Here is a 21,503-nt window from a genome sequence, read left to right on the forward strand (position 1 = left end):
TGTGATACTGGAACACAAAACCAGTCATAAGGGTCATTTTTTTGAAATTGAGATTTATACATAATCTCAAATCAGAAAAATTAAAATCTTCATTGATGTATGGATATGACAATATTTGGCCGAGATACAACTTTTTGAAAATCTGGAATCTGATGATGCCAGAAAATCTAAATATTGAGAAAATTGCCTTTAAAGCTGTTGAAATGAAATTCTTAGCAATGCATATTACTAATCAAAAATTATGTTGTGATATATTTACAGTAGGACATTTACAAAATATCTTCATGGATCATGATCTTTACCAAATATCCTAATGATTTTTGAAAAAATTGACCATTTTGACCCATACAATGTATTTTTGGCTATTGTTACAAATAATCCCATGCTACTTAAGACTGGTTTTGTTTTCCAGGGTCACATAGTATATATTTTTTTCTTGTTGAACATTAAAGCATATACCATTGCAATAACTTAATATTTATAATATATGTATAAGATTTAAAAAAATATATACAAAGTTAATACTTAAACATTCTTTCTCTCTATTTTCATCTAGAACTCAATGAGACAGTCATTTGCACTAACGATCAGATGCAAGTTATCATTCCCAGTGTGTTTTTTCTGAACAAGGAACCACCTGTTTATGTATGTTCAGTCCATTTATTTCACAAATTATTAAATCAGTTGCAGTATATCAGTGATTAAACTTGTTTTAAACTATTTTTATGGATCTCTCTTTAGGTTTGGGATTTGCACTTGAATGATCCTGACTGTCGAGGAGTTGAGGTCGGGAACGACTATGTCTTCAGCATCAAGACAAACCTCACAGACTGCGGCACCATTATGGTAATCCTCATTAGCATTGTGTATAATCATAAAACCTCTTCAGACAATCACGAGGACTGAAGAACGTCCTCAGGCGATTACAAATTGCTGTCAGGACATTAAAGACTCTTAAAAAGGTTGTAAACACTTGTTGCATTGGGACAAACTACAAACTGGGCCTCTTTGGCTGTTAAACTTAAAAATACAAACAGTAAATTTCTCTATTTTACAATCCCTTCATAGGTTGAAAGGTGACCATGTGCTTTGTTCATAGCATAGGCAAACCTTGTAAAAAAAAATCTTATACTAAAATATTATACATCTGTAGCATGCACATAATTATGTGCATTGTAATAAGCCACAACCATGAGATATCCTTTTAAGGAATACTTGTATTTATTTAATTATTTTTCAGTATGCAAATGCACATCGTTGTTCGTTTCCCTCCAAATTGGCTGGCTAGTCCTTTCAGAGCTCGGAGGGGAGGGCAAACAGCCATGCGGCTCTAAATTATCCTGATTTATATGGAAATGATTACTGTGTTTTCAGCCGTGGTGAATAGGCCGGCCATAATTCAGTGTCGTACTTTATAGTCTTTCTTTTATTCTGCCCTACAGCCAGCCTCAAACAGCGCTACCACAACCCAGAGGACAAGCTTCACTCTGGCACGGCATAAATCTCTACTTGAGACCACGAGTATCGTTGAAAGCCTCTCTCAGGGCTCACCAGACTATTTCTTGTAAAGCCAGCAAAAGGTTAATGTGGCTTAAAGAGGGGACGACTTCCCTCCTTTTCCCCCTTTAGGAGTTTACAAGGTTTTTTCATACTTGCTGGTTTAAAGTATGGCGTCTTTGGATTAGAAAATGAAAATCCTCGGTTGTTGAAATCAGATGCTTTTGAGAATTAAATCTAGACAGGCATTTTTGTGTCCCCTGTACATACAGGATTGATTTAAACTGAAAAATGTGAGGCAAATAGCTCTAACATTTGGTGACAGTGTTGAGAAGGTGCTTGTTCACTGAATCAGGAGGTGTGTTTGTTATGGTCGGGGGAAATAAAAGGGCAATAAAGTTTGTTTTACCGGATGTGGTAGAGGACATTTTAGCCCCTTCAATAACATGTTGATTCCTTATGTTGACCTTTAAATTCTTACGTTTTATTGGCACGTGAATGTCACTCAGACGTTATTAAACTCAATAATTATTATTCAAATTGAAGTTAGAAAAGACAAAATATATTAATGTAAGGCTTTTAAATATAAACTGAAAAAGGAAAATTCATAAAGATAACACAGTCAATTTTTGCTAGCCTATTTTATATGTTTATGACCATTTGAAGGTTATTTGGATGTTTGAAGGTTATTAACCCATATTTAGTTTGAATATTCAGATTAGATATTAGATAGATAGATAGATAGATAGATAGATAGATATTCGGATAGACATAGATATTTGGATAGACAGATAGATTAATAGATATTCAGGTATTTAGATATATTCAGATAGATGGATCGATAGATAGATATTAAGATAGATATTCAGGAAGATAGATATTCAGATAGATAGATCGATGGATATTTAGATGTTCAGAAAGATAGATATTCTGATAGATATTCAGATAGATAGATCAATATTCAGATAGATAGATCGATATTCAGATAGATGGATCGATTAATAGATATTCAGAAAGATATTTATTCAGATAGATAGATCCATATTCATATAGATATCCAGAAAGATAGATATTCAGATAGATAGATCAATATTTAGATAGATATTCAGATAGATAGATCGATATTCAGATAGATTGATCGATTAATAGATATTCAGAAAGATATTTATTCAGATAGATAGATCCATATTCATATAGATATTCAGATAGATAGATATTCAGATAGATAGATCCAAATTCATATAGATATTCAGATAGATAGATCCAAATTCATATAGATATTCAGATAGATAGATATTCAGATAGATAGATCCATATTCATATAGATATTCAGATAGATAGATATTCAGATAGATAGATCCATATTCAGATAGATAGATCGATATTCAGATAGATGGATCGATTAATAGATATTCAGAAAGATATTTATTCAGATAGATAGATCCATATTCATATAGATATTCAGATAGATAGATATTCAGATAGATAGATTCAAATTCAGATAGATATTCAGATAGATAGATCCATATTCATATAGATATTCAGAAAGACAGATATTCAGATAGATAGATCCAAATTCAGATAGATATTCAGATAGATAGATCCATATTCATATAGATATTCAGAAAGATAGATATTCAGATAGATAGATCCATATTCAGATAGATGGATCGATTAATAGATATTCAGAAAGATATTTATTCAGATAGATAGATCCATATTCATATAGATATTCAGAAAGATAGATATTCAGATAGATAGATCAATATTTAGATAGATATTCAGATAGATAGACCAATGTTCAGATAGATAGATCCATATTCATATAGATATTCAGAAAGATAGATATTCAGATAGATAGATCCATATTTAGATAGATATTCAGATAGATAGACCAATGTTCAGATAGATAGGTCCAAATTCAGATAGATATTCAGATAGATAGATCCATATTCAGATAGATATTCAGATAGATAGACCGATGTTCAGATAGATAGATATTCAGATAGATGGATCGATTAATAGATATTCCGGTAGATCGCTAGATATTCAGATAGATATTCAGAAAGATAGATATTCAGATAGATAGATTGATATTCAGATAGATTGATATTTAGATAGATATTCAGATAGATGGATCGATTAATAGATATTCATGTAGATCGCTAGATATTCAGATAGATATTCAGAAATATAGATATTCGGAGAGATAGATAGATATTCAGATCTATATGGTTATAGATATTCTGAAAGATTCTTATTTAAGGTCCTTGCACAGTGAGTCCAAAATTTTCGTACGAGTTTTTTTTTTTTTTTTTTCTTTTTCATATTCGTCATCCTTTCCTATGAAAATGCTTGCTACGGATGTGAAAACAGGGAAAATCAAACCTGATCCAAAAAATTTTTATGACGGACAAAAGTTTCGAAGGCAGTATGTAAACTCGATTGACACAACATTAGGTTGTATTTATTTTTTTAACGTGCAAAAATTCAGACGAAAATTTCGGACTCTGTGTGCAATGACCATTATTCAATCATTAAAAGTATTTTATTTTCAATTTCTGTTTCATGTTTTCCCCAGGCATCTGATGATACTCATATCATGTTCACCAACACAATCCGTAACAACGAAACAGATGTCATCACCAGAAGCTACATCAATATCACATTTGGTTGTCGATACCCCATAAACTACATGGTCCAGCAGCAAAACGGGGAGAATCTGATCAGAGTGGATGTGAGGTGAGTCTAGTGAGCTCTTGCTAGTCATGACATCACCAGTTAATTAAGTCTGAAACTCCTTTTGGTTCAAAGCTCTGTCTGTCTTGTACCCCAGCACTCCATGTGTAGTATTGGCTTTAATTATCACTATTTTTCCAAGCTTAAAAAAGGCCGAGCCCCCTCACTAATTGTTTGTTTGTATGTAAACACAATAAAGGAAGCTAATGATAACAAAAGACAGCCCTGGGGTCCAACTCAAGAGTTTCATTCAATATTCATTGAGCGAACCTTTCAGCCTCTTCAATGAGCCTTTTAACATTCTCTGCCCCGCAGGACAATCACTCTGAACACGGAGGATGGAAATTTCTCGGTCTCCATGCTGCTCTTTAAAGACGAAGAGTTTCAGGATAAATGGACCACTGTTCCTTCTCTCACACTTGAGGACAACATCTATGTTAAAGTTTACATGGTGTGTGTTGAGCTGAATAGATGACATTACTCACTGCAGGCTACTGGGGGCTTTCATGAATGCTGCTGTGCGTTTTCTTTACGCTGCAGTGGAGAACTTTGGCTCTTTGTTTTCAGATGAACAACTCTATCTGTCTAGAGCACTCGTTCATTTGTTAGGTGGTTCTCTATCTATCTATCGTTCAATCATTTGTTCGTTAATTTCTTTGATGGTTCTGTCTGTCATCTATCTATCTTTCTATCTATCGTTCTATTGTTCAATCATTTGTTCATTGGTTAATTCGTTCAGTGGTTCTATCTATCTATCTATCTATCTATCTATCTATTTATCTATCTATCTATCTATCTATCTATATCGTTCTATCTTTCTATTGTTATTATCGTTTATTCATTGGTTCATTCGTTCAATGGTTCTGTCTATCTATTTATCTATCTGTCTATCTATCCATGTTCATTTGTTCAATTATTTGTTCATTCATTCGTTCGATGGTTCTATCTATGTATCTATAGTTATTTCGTTCATTTGTTCAATCATTTGTTCATTCATTCATTCAATATCTATTTATCTATCTATCTATATCTATTGTTTAATCGTTCGATAGTTAGATCTATCTATCTATCTATCTATCTCTATCTATCGTTCTATCATTCTATCTATCTGTCTATCTATCGTTCTATCCATCGTTCTATTGTTCAGTCGTTTGTTCAATCATTTGCTCGTTGGTTCATTCGTTCAATGGTTCTATCTATCATTCGTTCAATTATTTGTTTGCTCATTCATTCGGTATCTATTTATCTTTCTATCTATATCTATTGTTTAATCATTTGATAGTTCTATCAATCTATCTGTATCTATCTATTATCTATCTATCATTCTATCGTTTGTTCAATCATTTGTTTGATGTTTTTTTTTGTTCAATGGATCTATCTATCTATCTATCTATCTATATCATTCGCTCAATCATTTGTTCGTTCATTCATTCGATATCTATTTATCTTTCTATCTATCTATATCTATTGTTTAATCGTTCGATAGTTCTATCTATATCTATCTCGTTCTATCTTTCTATTGTTATTATCGTTTGTTCATTGGTTCATTCGTTCAGTGGTACTGTCTGTCTATCTATCTATCTATCTATCTATCCATGTTCATTTGTTCAATTATTTGTTCATTCATTCGTTCGATGGTTCTATCTGTCTATGTATCTATCGTTCATTCGTTCCTTTGTTCAATTATTTGTTCATTCGTTCGTTCAATGGTTCTGTCTATGTATCTATCGTTCATTTGTTAAATTATTTGTTTGTTCATTTATTCGTTTGATGGTTCTATCGTTCGTTCGTTCATTGATTCATTTGTTTATTTCATTCATTCGTTTGATGGATCTATCTATATCTATTGTTTGTTCACTTGATAGACAGATAGATATAACTATCTATCTATCTATCGTTCTATCCATCGTTCTATTGTTCAGTCATTTGTTCAATCATTTGCTCGTTGGTTCATTCGTTCAATGGTTCTATCTATCATTCGTTCAATCATTTGTTCGCTCATTCATTCGGTATCTATTTATCTTTCTATATCTATTGTTTAATCATTTGATAGTTCTATCTATCTATCTGTATCTATCTATTATCTATCTATCATTCTATCGTTTGTTCAATCATTTGTTTGACGTTTTTTTTGTTCAATGGATCTATCTATCTATCTATATCATTCGCTCAATCATTTGTTCGTTCATTCATTCGATATCTATTTATCTTTCTATTTATCTATATCTATTGTTTAATCGTTCGATAGTTCTATCTATATCTATCTCGTTCTATCTTTCTATTGTTATTATCGTTTGTTCATTGGTTCATTCGTTCAGTGGTTCTGTCTATCTATCTATCTATCTATCTATATATGTTCATTTGTTAAATTATTTGTTCATTCATTCGTTCGATGGTTCTATCTGTCTATGTATCTATCGTTCATTCGTTCCTTTGTTCAATTATTTGTTCATTCATTTGTTCTTTCAATGGTTCTGTCTATGTATCTATTGTTCATTCGTTCATTTGTTAAATTATTTGTTTGTTCATGTATTCGTTTGATGGTTCTATCGTTCGTTCGTTCGTTCATTGATTCATTTGTTTTTTTCATTCAGTCGTTTGATGGATCTATCTATATCTATTGTTTGTTCACTTGATAGACAGATAGATAGATAGATAGATAGATATAACTATCTATCGTTTGTTGATTCGTTTGTTTTTTATGTTCATTAGTTTGATGATCTATTCATCTGTCTATCTATCTATTGTTTGTTTGTTTAATCATTTGTTCGTTGGTTCATTTGTCTATTCATCTATTAAGAATATTTCAAATTTTTTTTTTTTAAATATACTATTTCTACTCAAATCGATATAGGAAAGATTTCATGTAAACAAATCCTGCAAATTACTTTTAAACGCAAATAAATCATGCCACTCAAAATTCTGTCATTATAAACTCTATGGTCCTTTAATTTGTGGACAAAATATGTACCAAAAATGTACCATCTTTTTTCTTGTAAGATGCTGGCATATTCTGTATATCTTCATAGGAGCAGTAATTATTTTCTAATGTATTCACTTCTTAAAATGTGCTAATGAAGCTTTATTTTCTTTCATCCTGAAGATTCCAGCTAATCTGTTTCTGAGAGTGGAGAGATGTTGGGCCACACCAACCAACGACCCTTACAGCAACATTCAATACACCTTCATCAGGGAAAGGTCTGGGACATAAGTTTTCAAAACTTTTTTAATTTTAATAATTTGAAAACGTTTGTATATGAACTCCCTTGTATTGTCCTGTGTGTAAATGCCCTCCTTCACAGCTTCATTAGTCCTTTGCTCAGGTTTTAAATGCTTCATTCAGTCATAATTATCACCAGAGGTGTGAAAGGATGTTGTTGAGACATGCTATTGAGGCCGTTGCTAAAGGAACTGATGACAAAACAAAGCATGCAGCTTCAGTCATGTGACGACAGTCAGCGGCCGAATGCGTTTCAGTTTAACAGCTGTGCTCGTCCTTGACTTCCCAATGAGATTCTCCACCAGGAGAAAGCTATGAAACGTAGTGTCTGTGAGCAAACAGATCCAACTTAAATATAATTCCCTTGAGTACTAATATTACACTAACATTTCTCTTCACATTAGCTGTCCAGTGTTGTGGAATGACCAGACACTAGCTGTGATGAAGAACGGTCAAGGACCAGAAGCTCTGTTCAGGATACAAATGTTCAAGTTCGTTGGGAGCTCATACACAGATGTTTTCCTGCACTGCAATGTTCAGATTTGCCATAACACAGGAGGAGTGTGCCAACCTGTGAGTTCCCATCAACACCTACACTTTAAAAGGTTTTCACCCGATTCAACTTAAAAACGTAAGTTCAGCAGCTGCCTTAAAATTTTAAAGGTGCCATAGAATGCATTGAAACAATATTTTAAATTGTTCTCTGATATCTACATAGAAGGTATATGGCATAGGAAAGGGCAAAAAATCTCCAGAAATGGTTTTACAGGTCCATTTACAACCCTAGGATTTGTCCCTAGAATGAAATGCTCTGTTTTTGCCTTATTTGGAAGCTTCATGAATATTAATGAGCTCTGCTCTGATTGGATGTTTCACAGAGCTCAATAGCTCGCACATGGATAAAAATATATATTTAATTAGGAGCTCTAGCCGCTTTTAATATGCGGTTTGTTGAATCTGCCGTTTTGAATCGCCGACATTTTAGTCTCACGATGCTCATACTGTGATGCATGTGCTCTGTGTAAAGTTACAATGCAGAGACACAAGTACTTACCACACAAGTTGAGCTGCTTCTCAGTGATTCTCCAGATCTGTAAATCATTCGCCATCATCAGGCAGTTATTTCTCCATCATTCACCATCATCAGCGCAGGCATCTCTCTGTTTATGCGGTAAGTGAAATCCTATGTATTGCAATGTAACAGGCTAGTGCTAGCATTAAGCTAACCGTGTCCCTTCAATGGATTGCCTTGTTTTACTGATGTGCTGACGTTACCGATGATTGGGCGATGCAAATGTTGGAGGCGTAACTATTAACGATCCCGGGAGTTTCGTAACAGTCTGTTATGTTGGAATTGACCTATTTTTCGGTGGTCTTTTGCAAACACTAGATTTATATAAGAAGGAGGAAACGATGGTGTTTGAGACTCATGGTATGTCATGTCCAAGTACTGAACTGTTATTATTTAACTATGCCAAGGTAAACACAGTTTTCCATTCTACGGCACCTTTAAGTTAAATCAGCTTAAATCTACAAGTCATTTTAACTTATTACAGTAAAATGATTTGATTTAACTTGTGAGTTGAAATGACGTAAGTTGGTTTAATTTAAAATTTTAAGGCAGCTGCTAAACTAAAGTTTTTAAGTTGAAACCGGTGAAAACTTTTTACAGGGTATATAACTTCATAAGTTTTAAAATATTATTAAAAGAAGTCACCAAGACTGCATTTATTCGGTTAAAAACCACAATACTGTGAAATATTATTGCAATTTAAATAACAGTTTTCTATTTTAATATATTCCAAAATGTAATTTATTCCTGTGATTCAAAGCTGAATTTTCAGCATCATTACTTCAGTCTTCAGTGTCACATGATCCTTCAGAAATCACTCTAATATGCTGATTTGCTGCTTAAGAAACATTTCTAATATTTCAAACATCTAAAGTTCTAAAAGTCTTAAATCCTGCACTTTTTGAGCTTGCGTTTTGACTTATCAACTAAACCATTCTGCAAAACATCTTTTATATTCCATGTATAAGAAACATGCCAGTTTTAAACAATATGGGGTTGAAAAAAATGTTTTTCCTTAAAAATATAGTTGAGAAATATTGTTTGCATCATAGTAACTTTAAACCCTTGGTACATCACAGAACTGCTCTGCTGAAGATGCATCAGTACGAACACGCAGGGATGTTTCATCATCTCACACGGTCTCATATGGACCAATCAGAAGGCTCAAAGCTAATACAGGGAGTACTAGTCTGAGTAAGTCTTACACAAACTCTTGTCAACACACTCACCAGTGTGCTCAAACCTATTAATAATATATTTTTTTAAACATCATCTCTTCCAGGTTCAGATATGCCCCCTGTGGAAACTTTTGTGTTGGGTGGTCTGCTGTTCGTCCTGATTGTCATCACAGGAGTTTTTGGGAAACTCTGGCTCCAGAGCAGGAACTCGTATCCAGCCCAAGAGGCCCAGCTCACGCTTTCTAACATTCACCATATCTCAGAGGTGGCCAGCTAACCTGGGATCATATGTACACAGTGTTTTGTGAAACATGTTCAGTTTAAGCTTTTTGTCTGCAAACCTATAGTGCATTTTATGGTAGTTGTTCTTTTGTCTTTTATTGTGAAATAATAAAAATGCTTTTTGAATTCCTAAAAGCTTGCTTAATACACAGTTCAAAATGATGTATTGAGCCACTTTGTGGTTGTGAATCATCAGTTGAACATGGATGTAAATCATGTGATAAACTGACTTCATACATTATCCAGTCCAAAGTTTTTAAGTCTCTTAATAAATTATAGAAATGTATACTTTTATTTAGCAAGGATGCTGTAAATTGATCAAAAGTGATGATAAAGACATTTGTAATGTTACAAAAGTTTAAAAGTCTTACAAAAACTTTAATAAAGTACATTTTAAGTTATATTCAAATAGAAAATAGTTATTTTAAATAGTTTAAATACTTTATACTGGTTTTGCTGTACTTTAGATAATAAAAATTGCAGACTTGGTAAACGAGTTTGAAACTTTAACTCTTACTGTTCAAAAAGCAAAGAGAAAATCTCTAGATCTTGGTGTGACATTTAGTTATTTAAGCATTCTAAAGTGAGACTTAAGTGTCTATAGTTCTATAATAATAAATATCAGGTTTTAAACATATCTTTATTACTGTTCATTACCACTGGTATGCTAACCATCTTTATTAGTCAGATCAATGGAATGGTTTCAGTAAAGATAACCATGTACACTACAAGTGTACACAAGTTGTTTTGTTCTTTAAAGAAGTCTCTTCTGCTTACCAAGCCTGCATTTATTTGATCCAAAGTACAGATAAAACTTTGATCTATTTTTACTATTTAAAATAGCTGTTTTCTATTTGAATATATTTTAAAATCTAATTTATTCCTGTGAAAAAGCTGAATCTTTAGCATGCATTACTCCAGTCACATGATCCTTCAGAAATCATTCTAATATTCTGATTTCTGACATTTAGCATTTTTAATATGTTGAAAACAGCTGGGTAGAATTTTTTCAGGTTTCTTTGATGAATAGAAAGTTCAGAAAAACAGCATTTAGCTGAAATGGAAATGTAAAGCATCCTTTCTAAATAAAACTATTAATTTCTATAATTTCTTTCCCAGAAAAAATAAATTGACTTCAAACATTATACTGACTCCAAGGGTTTGAGTATAGTGTATAATGCTACAAAAGCTTTCTATTCATCCAAGAATCCTGAAAAAATGTACTCAACTATTTTAAATTTTGATAATAATAAAAATAAAAAGAATGTTTATTGAACAGCAAATCAGCATATTAGAATGATTCCTGAAGGACTCACTCAAGACTGGAGTAATGATGCTGAAAATGTAGCTTTGATTACATAAATTATAATTTGAAATATATTCAAATAGAAAGTAGATATTTCAAATAGTACAAATATTTGACAGTATTACTGCTTTTGCCATATTTTAGATCAAATAAATGCAGGCTTGGTGAGCAGAAGAGACTTCTTTAAAAAAAAAATTACGAATCTTACCATCCAAAAACTTTTGACTGGTAGTGAATTTGTTATGAAAAATAGTTTCCTGAACAAATGTAATACTAGTTGCGTGAATGAATGACTAGGACAGGTTTTAAAGTGTTTAAAATTTACAAAAACACACAGAAAAATCATTTTCAACTATGTACGTAAACCATTGTGTCTACTGTGATAATATATCTAAAGAATTACATGTGCAGCTGAATTGTAAATTAGAAAAAAATAAAATAATAATAAAAATAGGTAACGTTGGTACAGCATGGTGTTATCACAGTACATTTGTTGGTGTGTGTGTATGTTTGCGCTTAGTCTCCGCCCATCTATGGGCCTGCGTTCAGTTCAGTGTATCAGTACAGTGAGACACAGATTTCAACAGAAACACAGACAGACAGCTGTGAAAACAACATCGCTGTCATTTTACATGATTAATTATTATTTTTTCCAAAAAATAAACACTTCACTGCCCTCATTAAACTACTGAAGACTCGTCACAGAACAACGGTAAGATACTTTTATGTCTGTTTACTTTGACTAGTTTCCTCACCGGCTCCAACCGAATAGACCCGGTCTTTATAAAAATAGCAAAATACGTATTTTGTCTCTCTTGCTAGCATGGTGTATGTTTGTCAGTGTGAGACGTTTATTCATCGCGTGTATGTGTCATTTGCATTTAATCCTGCAGTTCGCGGCTAACCAGCTAATGCTAAAGTCATTGTGTTTGTTAGTTTCACAAATTAAAACATTTACCTGCCATAATATGAACATAAAGACGTTTGAGGATGGTTCGTTAGAGTTAAATTGGTGCTTTTTAAGCTATATGAGTTGATAGTACTGTCAGGTTCATGTTGTCAGTGGTTTTACTCCAGTTTAGGAAGAACAACAACAACAAAAGCTGCATCAGGTTTCATGAGTTTGACTGGATTGAGTTCAGTGCATCTGCAAAACATGTTTGGCGTCATGTCATATATTTAGGAAACATTTGAGGATTTGTGTCAGATCATATATGACCATATCATGCTTGGGATTATTAGGATTATCATATGTTGGATTATGTCATGTTTAGGATGATGCATCATGTTTATGAGCATTAGGATCCACAGGTTAAAGGCCCTTGATGACTGTCAGTTAGCAGTTATTGCATAAGAGCAATTGTCATTAATGAAAATGATAAAAAGTAGAAACTACTTTTTTAACCTGCCATAAAAAGTTTGGTATATTACACATTTCTATATGCACTCTACTTTTTGATTTCTGACCCTGAACCACAAGACCAGTCATAAGGGTCAATATTTTGAAATTGGGATTTATCTGAAAGATGAATAAATAAGCTTTGTAATCCATTGATGTTTGGTTTATTATGATAGGACAATATTTGGCTGATATACAACTGTTTGAATATCTGGAATATGAGGGTGCAGATAAAAATATTGAGAAAATTGCCTTTAAAGTTGTCCAAATGAAATTCTTAGCTATGCATGTTACTAATTTAAAATTAAGCTTTGATATATTTATATTTATTTTATCTTCATGGAACATGATCTTAATATCCTAATAATTTTTGGCATAAAAGAAAAATCGATTATTTTGTCCTATTTTTGGCTATTGCTACAAATATACCTGTGCTACTTCAGACTGGTTTTGTAGTTCAGAGTCTCAATTATGTATAAATGATTTAAACCTATTTCAATTCAAACAACTGGATTGCATTTTATTTTGTGATTTGCTGGAATGAGGAGCAGACCTTTTTAAACATACAGTCAAACCAAAATTTATTCAGACACCTTCAACATTTCTCACATTATCACAGTTTATTCGCTATAGTTTAGAAATTGTAATAAAATATGACAAGAACTCAGAGTTAAACTGTGTCAGAACAAATACATCTTGATAATGTCAAATAACTTTGATAGAAAGGTATATAATGGATTACAATCAACCAAAAATTCAAGCAACTGTTAGTTTGACAATATTTACACAACTATCAATACTTTGTTGACCAATTACCAAGCAATGCTTAATTTTGTTCAGTCTGTGGTGTAAAAGTTTGCATTAGCAATTAAAGAAACAAATACTTAAGCAAAACATGGCCAGCTCAAAATGTCCAAATAATTTTTAGTCCCAAATTTTTATCAGTTTTACTGTTAGTCCACTGTATGAGGATTTTTTTGGTATAATATGCCACAGTTTACTTTATTTTGCTATCCGCACTTACATAAATAAACTATAGTGTCCTGCACCCGCACAAAAAAAATATAAAAAATTATATCTGGTGTCTGAATAATTTTTGGTTTGACTGTATATCTAATAATAAACAAAAATGGCTAACTATAGTGTAAGTTCTTGTACGAAAAATGTAGCCTGCCTCAATATTGCCACAAATTTTAGCCCCTCTAAGACAGGAATCCTGAAGTCATGTCATGTTTGGGGTCATACCGACATGCTGTAAGCTTGCTGTCTGTTGTAAGTCCTTTTGAATGATTGCTTGTGCAACTGTATGTCATATAGCACATGAGCACTAGATACCAAACACCTCAGTATTCAGAAAACATCCTAAGATTTGTTTTGCTGTTTCAATAGAAGCCATCACAAGACATGTGGCCGGCTGACTTGCCGGCATTGTACACAAATGTTTCACAATGTTTATGCCAAAGCCCAGTTGGTATTACGAGGGCTATGTTGAAAGTCTGCTTGATAATTCAAAGCTTACCCCAGAGCATGACAGACCCCCCCCCCCCACCTTGACCCGACTGAGTCGAGACGGTTTGCATTTAGGTCATGCCGGCTGAGTCTGACTCCACATGTCCAGCCAAGTCCTGTCATGCTAGAGAGAGAGAGAGAGAGAGAAGCTTCTTGAATGACATTGCAAGATCCATATGGAAGTGTTTCTTTTGAGTGGAAGCCATGACTGATTCCTGTAACATACTGTTCAGAAACGGAGGGTCATGTTCCTTCTCAGTCCTCGAAGAACCGGCGTGACCGTGCAACTTTAGGAGAGTTGTGAAATGGCAGTGCAATAATTTGGTAAACACACAGCGAGAGGGCAACGGGGTCTGATTTACACTTATCCCTTTTAAAAGACCAGGGACTTTCCCCATGAATGGTATACCTAGATTTTAAGTCGTGTGGTGCTGTACACAAAGAACACCCCACATGTGTGTCCAAAATAGGATCAGGTCTAATGATGTGTTTTCTTTTCTTCCACAGCGTTTGGTGTAGCCTCTCTTTCACGAAAATTTGCAATGGAGGAGCTTCATATCCATTGCCTAAAATGTGTCAACCGCCGATGCATGATAAGACCAGAGCCTAGCGTTTCCTGTGACCTCATGGGTTGCCCTCTTGTATGTGGGGCAGTTTTCCACTCATGCAAACTGAGCGAACATCGCTTGCTGTGTCCGTATGAAAGAGTCCCGTGTCTGAACCGTGGATTCGGATGTCCGTTCAACTTTGCCAGGATCAAAATGGCACAGCACCTTGAAACATGCCCAGCTAGCGTTGTGTGTTGCACAATGGAGTGGAATCGATGGCCAGTGAGTTATGCAGATCGCAAGTCTTACGATAACTTGAGTAAGGAGGTTTGCGACGTGGAGCAGCTGGATATGGCTTTGGCCCTCCAGGATCAGCGGATGTTGCTGGAGTCGCTTAAAGTGGCGACCACTGTGACAAAAGCTCTGGAAGTGCAGAATCAGGACAATTCCAGTCCTCAGGAGTCGGAACCTGAAAATGAGCTCATTGAAACGGACGAGGAACCGTACGGTGGATCTTACACGACTTCGGTGGAAAACAGTAGAAGCTTTGCCGCCACTTTGGAGGTTCTCCGTAGTGCAAAAAATATTGATTTGATTGGTGAGGAACAGAATGACGGTTGCAACAGTGTCAGGAATGGTAATGGGGACTTTTGCATTGACACAGCGAAGGAAAGCGACACTGATTCGGATTCCGATCTGGGAGCAGTAGGTGGTGCAGATTGTCCTTTTCCAGTAGACCCTGAAGATGAAAGAGATGATTGGTTGGAGAACAGCGCATGCGGTGAATCTTCTGATGAGGAAGGCGAAATGAATGGTGGGATTGAACTTAGTGGACTTCATAATGAAGGTGACAGTGAAAGGGTCAATGGCTCTTCCAGCGCAAGGCAGGTTTTACCTGATCATTCCATACCTGAGCCTGAAATGGCCCACTTGCCCCAACTACCTCTTCCTTCCCTGCCTATCCCTGTGCCTAACCTGATGCACAACAATGTTCTGCACCATTTGCCCTTTAGAATTGAGGACCGATGGCTGGAGCGCAAGTTGGAAAACCTCCAGTTACTCAGGGGCATGAACTTGTTTACAATCAACGGGCGAAGGACTCTGTTTTCCGACCCCTATTTATTCAGAGCCAAGATGGAGGACAAGGCGGTGGACACGTCGGATCTTGAGGTGGCGGATGATCCGATGGGTCTTCATGGGATTGACCTGATCACCGCTGCCTTGCTGTTTTGTTTGGGAGACTCACCCGGAGGTAGGGGCATCTCAGACAGCCGCTTTGTAGACGGGTATCGCATTGATTTTGGCACGCAGACCTTCTCCCTCCCTTCTGCCATACTGGCAACCAGCACCATGGTAGGTGACATTGCCTCAGCATCTGCCTGTGACCATGCCAGTCCACAACTGTCCAACCCTAGTCCATTTCACACCCTCAGGTTAGACCTGGTTCTGGAGTGCGTGGCACGCTATCAGACCAAACAGCGCTCAATGTTCACATTCGTATGCGGACAGCTGTTTCGCAGGGATGAGTTCTCCTCACATTTTAAGAACGTCCATGGTGACATCCATGCTGGCCTCAATGGTTGGATGGAGCAAAGGTGCCCATTGGCATATTATGGATGCACCTACTCGCAAAGAAGGTTCTGTCCTTCGGTACAAGGTTTCAGGATCATCCATGACCGACACCTTGGCTCTTTTGGGGTGCAACCTGGGTTACCAGCTTGTCCCGATGAGCCTCTATCCAGAACTGACTCCTGTCACTTCAGATCCCACTGTGACCACCTTAGTGACCTGCCCTTTGAGTTGCTCCAGCACATTGCCAGCTTCTTGGACGGTTTTAGCCTCTGTCAACTTTCCCGAGTGTCTCGTACTATGAGGGACGTGTGCGCCAGTCTTCTTCAATCCCGTGGCATGGTTGTCCTGCTCTGGGAGAAGACAAAGCAAGCTGATGGAACCTCATCCTGGCAGATACAAGACAAGGTAATTCAAAGAGCATTCACCTTGTTGTCTTAAAGCACCATGGATAAAAAGCAGTTTTTCACAATCTAATCTTGCTGGTGTTTTTCATTTTAGGTGTGGCGGTTCAGCACGGCGTTTGACACTGTGAACGAGTGGAAGTTTGCCAACATTTCCAGCATGGCCGACCACCTCAAGACGTGCAAGTTTAACACCATAGCACGGAGAGAAGAGGCGGTTCCACTCCCATGTATGAGTTTTACAAGAGAACTTACAAAAGAGGGACGCTCTTTGCGTTCAGTGCTTAAACCGGTGATATAGACTCCAGTCAAAATGCGGATTTCATTTTATAATACAACATGCCTATGTGTTTAGGTGAACGGTGTTTGGCAATCTATTCATTAAAATAAGAGCCTCAACTTAATAAACCACTTTTGGAGAAGAACTTTTTTAATAAACAATATCTACCTGCTGTATTGATGATGGTTGCGCTGACTTGCGTTTTGATACGATATATTCAGAGTCTTTTTATTTACAAATTCATTGTTTCCATTAAGATATGTAGCTTTAAACCAGAAACATTGAATTGTTAAATGGTGATGACCAAACAGATAACCATTGTCTGCATCACAATGCAACAGTTTCTATCATGTAGATCAGTAGTTCTCAACTGGTTTTACGTTTGGACCCAAATTTATGTTGTACATAAAATGGTGACCCGTATTTACTGTTGCGTTGGTCGTGACATAGTTTTCCTCCTTGAGGATGAATATCAAGCAAAATCCATTTTGGCATTTCATTTAATAGATGAATTTGCTCCAAAACACAGAGTTTGATTAGACATAGAGCACATGATATTAGAAGTCCATTTATTTTATCCTACCTACGCATGACTATACAATTAGTTTCATTTGATTATTTGCATTTATCTTTTTTTTTTGTTTGTTTTGTTTTGAGACCATATAACAAACCACCAATTAAGAACCACTGATATAGACTTTAATCTCCTGTTTCATTTAAAAGCCTATAAATAACAGTCTTAGACATTTTTCATTTTTTTATTAGCTTGTCAGAGCGAAGCATTTATGGTATGCCGTTTTAGCTGTATGCAACATATAGTTGAAGTCAAAAGTTGTCGTACACACGTGCAAAATGTAAATTATTTTACCAAAATAAGAGGGATCATACAAAATGCATGTTATTGTTTTATTTAGTACTGACCTGAAGAAGATATTTCACATAAAAGATGTGACACTTGATTCTTAACACTGTGTTGTTTCCTGAATGATCCACAGCTGTTTTTCTCTTTTTTTCTGTTTAGTAATAGTTGTTCATGAGACTCTTATCAATCATGAACTGTAAAACTGCCTGCTGTTCTTCAGAAAAGTCCTTCAGGTTCCACAATTCTTTGGTTTTTCAGCATTTTTGTGTGTTTGAACCATTTCCAACAATAACAGTATGATTCTGAGATCCATCTTTTCACACCGAGGACAACTGAGGGACTCATATGCAACCATTACAGAAGGTTCAAACACTCACTGATGCTCCAGAAGGAAACGCAATGCATTAAGGGGTGAAAACTTTTTGAATTTAAAGTTCAGGGTAAATTTAACTTATTTTAGAAGGATCTCAAAACCATACAGTCATTATTGGAAAGGGTTCAAATACACAAAAATGCTGAAAAACCAAAGAATCTGTGGGACCTAAAGGATTTTCCTGAAGCACAGCGGGCAATTTAACTGTTTAGGACAAGGAACTGATGAACAATTTTTAATAAACAAACAAACAAAAAACACAGCTGTGGATCATTCAGGTAACAACACAGTATTAACTATCAAGTGTATGTAAACTTTTGAACGGGGTCATTTCTAAAATTTAACAATTATTTTCTCTTGTGGGCTATAAATTTTATGCTAAGCATCTTATTCAGGTCAGTGCTAAATAAAAAATGACATGCATTTTCTGTATCTCTTTAATTTTAGTAAAATAATTCACATTTCGCAGATTCTGCAAGGTATGTAAGCGTTTGACTTCAACTGTAGTTCTTCACAGTCACATGCAACACTTCCAGTGGTCATCCTCTGTGTCTTGAAAAGTACGAATTCATGTAAATGTACTTAATCTATGTTGATGGCATATGCTGTATTACAATCTTCCTGATGTTTGGTCACTGCACAAAACCTGCAGGACAGGTACAAGACTGCAGCTGTAGCCTGTTTTTTGGTTGCACGCAGTGCATGTGTAGATGTACTTTTCTGTCTCTCAGGGGTTTAACATAAAGCATATGCCATTATAGGCAGTTTGAAACTTGTGGTTTTCTTTCACTTTTATTTGTTGATTTTAAAAATTAAGTTTACACTTCCTAAAGAGTCGACTTTTACTGTATCTCTTCAGGTGTGCAGTTGAAATGTTTGCTAACTTTGCTGAGGTGTTGCAATATTTTCATATGGAAAGAAAGCAATTCTCTCAGCCTTGTTTAGGGGATTAGCTGTGTGATGTTTTACTGTATGTGCTTTCTGCAGTTTTGAGTATGACAGTCTTTATATTTGTGTTGAGTGATGGATTTAGAGCAATATTCTGAAACAGAGTTTCTGAAGAGTCATAAAATGCTCATTTTAAAGACTTTATCAGAGTTGACATCAGTCTATGTGCAATGTGTTATAATGTCTTTGCTTGATTTTCCCCCCAACTGAACAAAATGCATTTATATATTGCATAAAGAGTTTGGAAGCCTTATTTAGTTTTTAAATGTTTGTAATGTTTGACTTTATTTAAAATATTTACTCTAAGTTTTCCAGCCATATATCATTGTATGAGAGAACTCAGGTATTTAAAGAGAGTTGTGGAGTTAGCTTGGATTATTTACTGTGTGGTTTCCATTTTTTTAGTAACCCTGACATTTTTGTAATACAGTTTTCATATTTGTGGTTAAGTGGTTAGTTCTCAAAATCTTTTTTCTATTGTAAATAATCAAAACGGTTAACTAAACAGTCGTTTCACATCAACCGTTGTATCATTATTTGCATTTTTGTAAAAATATTATTTAATAAAGTGTGAGAAATCCAGATTGCTGCTGTGCCATTTTATCAAGCACCAGATATGCAGCCAACCAAGTGTCAAAGATTTAAAAGAAAGTCGTTAAGCAAAGCTGGCAGAGAAATTAATTTGCCAGTGTGACATCAATCATGTAATGGGTGGATAACGCTTTGCTTCACTAATTACTAGTTTTTTAAGCAAGTAATGGGTCTACATTTATCACTTAAGTGCATGAGGTGGCTCTGATTTTACAGACTTTATTGTTTATAAAGTGCTTTACCACCAGGTGGTGCTGCTGTATTCACAATCTAAACATGCTATTTAAAAACTGCAGGTCTTTTTCTGAGATAAACTTACATTTGTTTTGAATTTGCTTCCTAAGTCCAATATTTAATGCTCATTAAATTTGGAATTGGCTTTTGAGTAGCCTACATATCATCATTAACAAGGCCACACTTCTGAGTTCAGCCTGTTTCTCAGTATAATTTAGACTCTGAAACATACACATATACGGTGAAAAACTATGATAAATGTCCTGAATGGATGCAGGGCTGAGAGCCTGGACTGTGGTCAGGTGGTCTCATCTGCTTTGGTGACCTTAATGGAAATTGGCTTTTACAGCACAAGGGTTTAGACAGACATGTAATAAACCCAGAACCGTCAGCACGTTTCTTTAGCTAAACAAAGAAGCATAGCTTTCTGGAGCGATAATGCTCTTCAATAAATTATGCATGTCTCCATCTACAGAGACTATGGCTATATCCTTAATCCTTAAGGAGGTGTTTTTTTTAAGCAAAACTCTTGTCTGCTCTGTATTATAATTTGCTATTATGCAATACCTTAATTACCAATTACATAATGAATGGAGGGTCCCTTAAACCATTACCCCATTAAACATACATAAGAGAAAAGTTTCCATCATCTCCAAATACAAACAACAACATTTAATGCAATCTTTAGATGTGTGGGTGGTTTTAATAGCGCCCTGGTTTAAAAAAAATAACTTTGCAACACTGAAAAAAAAACTGAAAACTTTAGTGTGGCTGAGACAATAATTAGACGAGATTAAAATTGCATCCTGTTCCAAACATCCCTAATTAATCATGCATTATTGATATTCAGTTGAGTTGGAGACTGATTATGAGTAATCTTTTAATTAAATGATGACTAAACATGACTTGTAATATTCATTGATTGAAAATACAGCAAGAGCGTCTGAGACAAAAATATATATTTATTACAATGCAGCTTTTCCAGTCAAATCCAAAGAAGTTTAATGGTGACACACAAGCTTTTCACAACAGCAGCGGTACAAACTAATTATCAGTATTATTGTAAGGATTTGTTGAGACACCAAAACACACAATATAGTGTCATATGTAAGATGCACACAAGTGTAAACGAGTGTATAAAACATGTTTTGGAATAAAGATGGAGGACCATGTGGTTTACATGTTCAATATCAGTGGAATCGGAAAAGTAAAGTACAGTTTTTACCAAATTATGTTATAATAACTCTTTTATTTGTTTTTTTATTTCTTTTCTCTTAAAGACGATGCTATGTTAAAACAACAATTATCTTATTACAACAACATCTTTTCTCATAATAATAAAATGCTTTCTAGTTTTAACATCTTTTCTCATAAAAATGAGATTTCATAAAAACCACAATTATCTTGTGAGAAAAGAGGTTTTAACAACAAAAAAGTATTTTAACGACATCTCGTTATTCCAAGAAAATGTCATTTTAATGACATCTTATTA

The 21,503-nt window shown here is 34.9% G+C and overlaps 2 protein-coding genes across 2 annotated transcripts; both read left to right on the forward strand.

Annotated features, from left to right (window-relative positions):
- Positions 1-570: 570 nt before the first annotated feature.
- On the forward strand, positions 571-10,121 carry LOC141295265 (pancreatic secretory granule membrane major glycoprotein GP2). The gene is made up of 8 exons (XM_073826477.1): positions 571-645; positions 742-846; positions 4,079-4,239; positions 4,552-4,687; positions 7,340-7,434; positions 7,861-8,029; positions 9,608-9,722; positions 9,811-10,121. The coding sequence occupies exons 1-8, from the start codon at positions 592-594 to the stop codon at positions 9,981-9,983; spliced, it is 1,008 nt and encodes a 335-aa protein (XP_073682578.1). The 5' UTR covers positions 571-591; the 3' UTR covers positions 9,984-10,121.
- A 1,746-nt stretch (positions 10,122-11,867) lies between these two features.
- On the forward strand, positions 11,868-19,768 carry fbxo30a (F-box protein 30a). The gene is made up of 3 exons (XM_073826874.1): positions 11,868-12,006; positions 14,710-16,727; positions 16,821-19,768. The coding sequence occupies exons 2-3, from the start codon at positions 14,745-14,747 to the stop codon at positions 17,022-17,024; spliced, it is 2,187 nt and encodes a 728-aa protein (XP_073682975.1). The 5' UTR covers positions 11,868-12,006; positions 14,710-14,744; the 3' UTR covers positions 17,025-19,768.
- The last annotated feature ends 1,735 nt before the right edge of the window (positions 19,769-21,503 follow it).

Source organism: Garra rufa, chromosome 21 (assembly GCF_049309525.1).
Source record: "Garra rufa chromosome 21, GarRuf1.0, whole genome shotgun sequence".
Classification (NCBI taxonomy): Eukaryota; Metazoa; Chordata; class Actinopteri; order Cypriniformes; family Cyprinidae; genus Garra; species Garra rufa.

Excerpts from the sequence above, each read along its gene's own strand:
- fbxo30a (XM_073826874.1), top strand. The coding sequence starts at position 14,745 with ATGGAGGAGCTTCATATCCATTGCCTAAAATGTGTCAACCGCCGATGC. Across the intron at positions 16,728-16,820 it reads CCTGGCAGATACAAGACAAG|GTGTGGCGGTTCAGCACGGC; the intron begins GTAATTCAAAGA and ends TTTTCATTTTAG.
- LOC141295265 (XM_073826477.1), top strand. The coding sequence starts at position 592 with ATGCAAGTTATCATTCCCAGTGTGTTTTTTCTGAACAAGGAACCACCT. Across the intron at positions 847-4,078 it reads CAGACTGCGGCACCATTATG|GCATCTGATGATACTCATAT; the intron begins GTAATCCTCATT and ends TGTTTTCCCCAG. Across the intron at positions 8,030-9,607 it reads CAGGAGGAGTGTGCCAACCT|AACTGCTCTGCTGAAGATGC; the intron begins GTGAGTTCCCAT and ends GGTACATCACAG.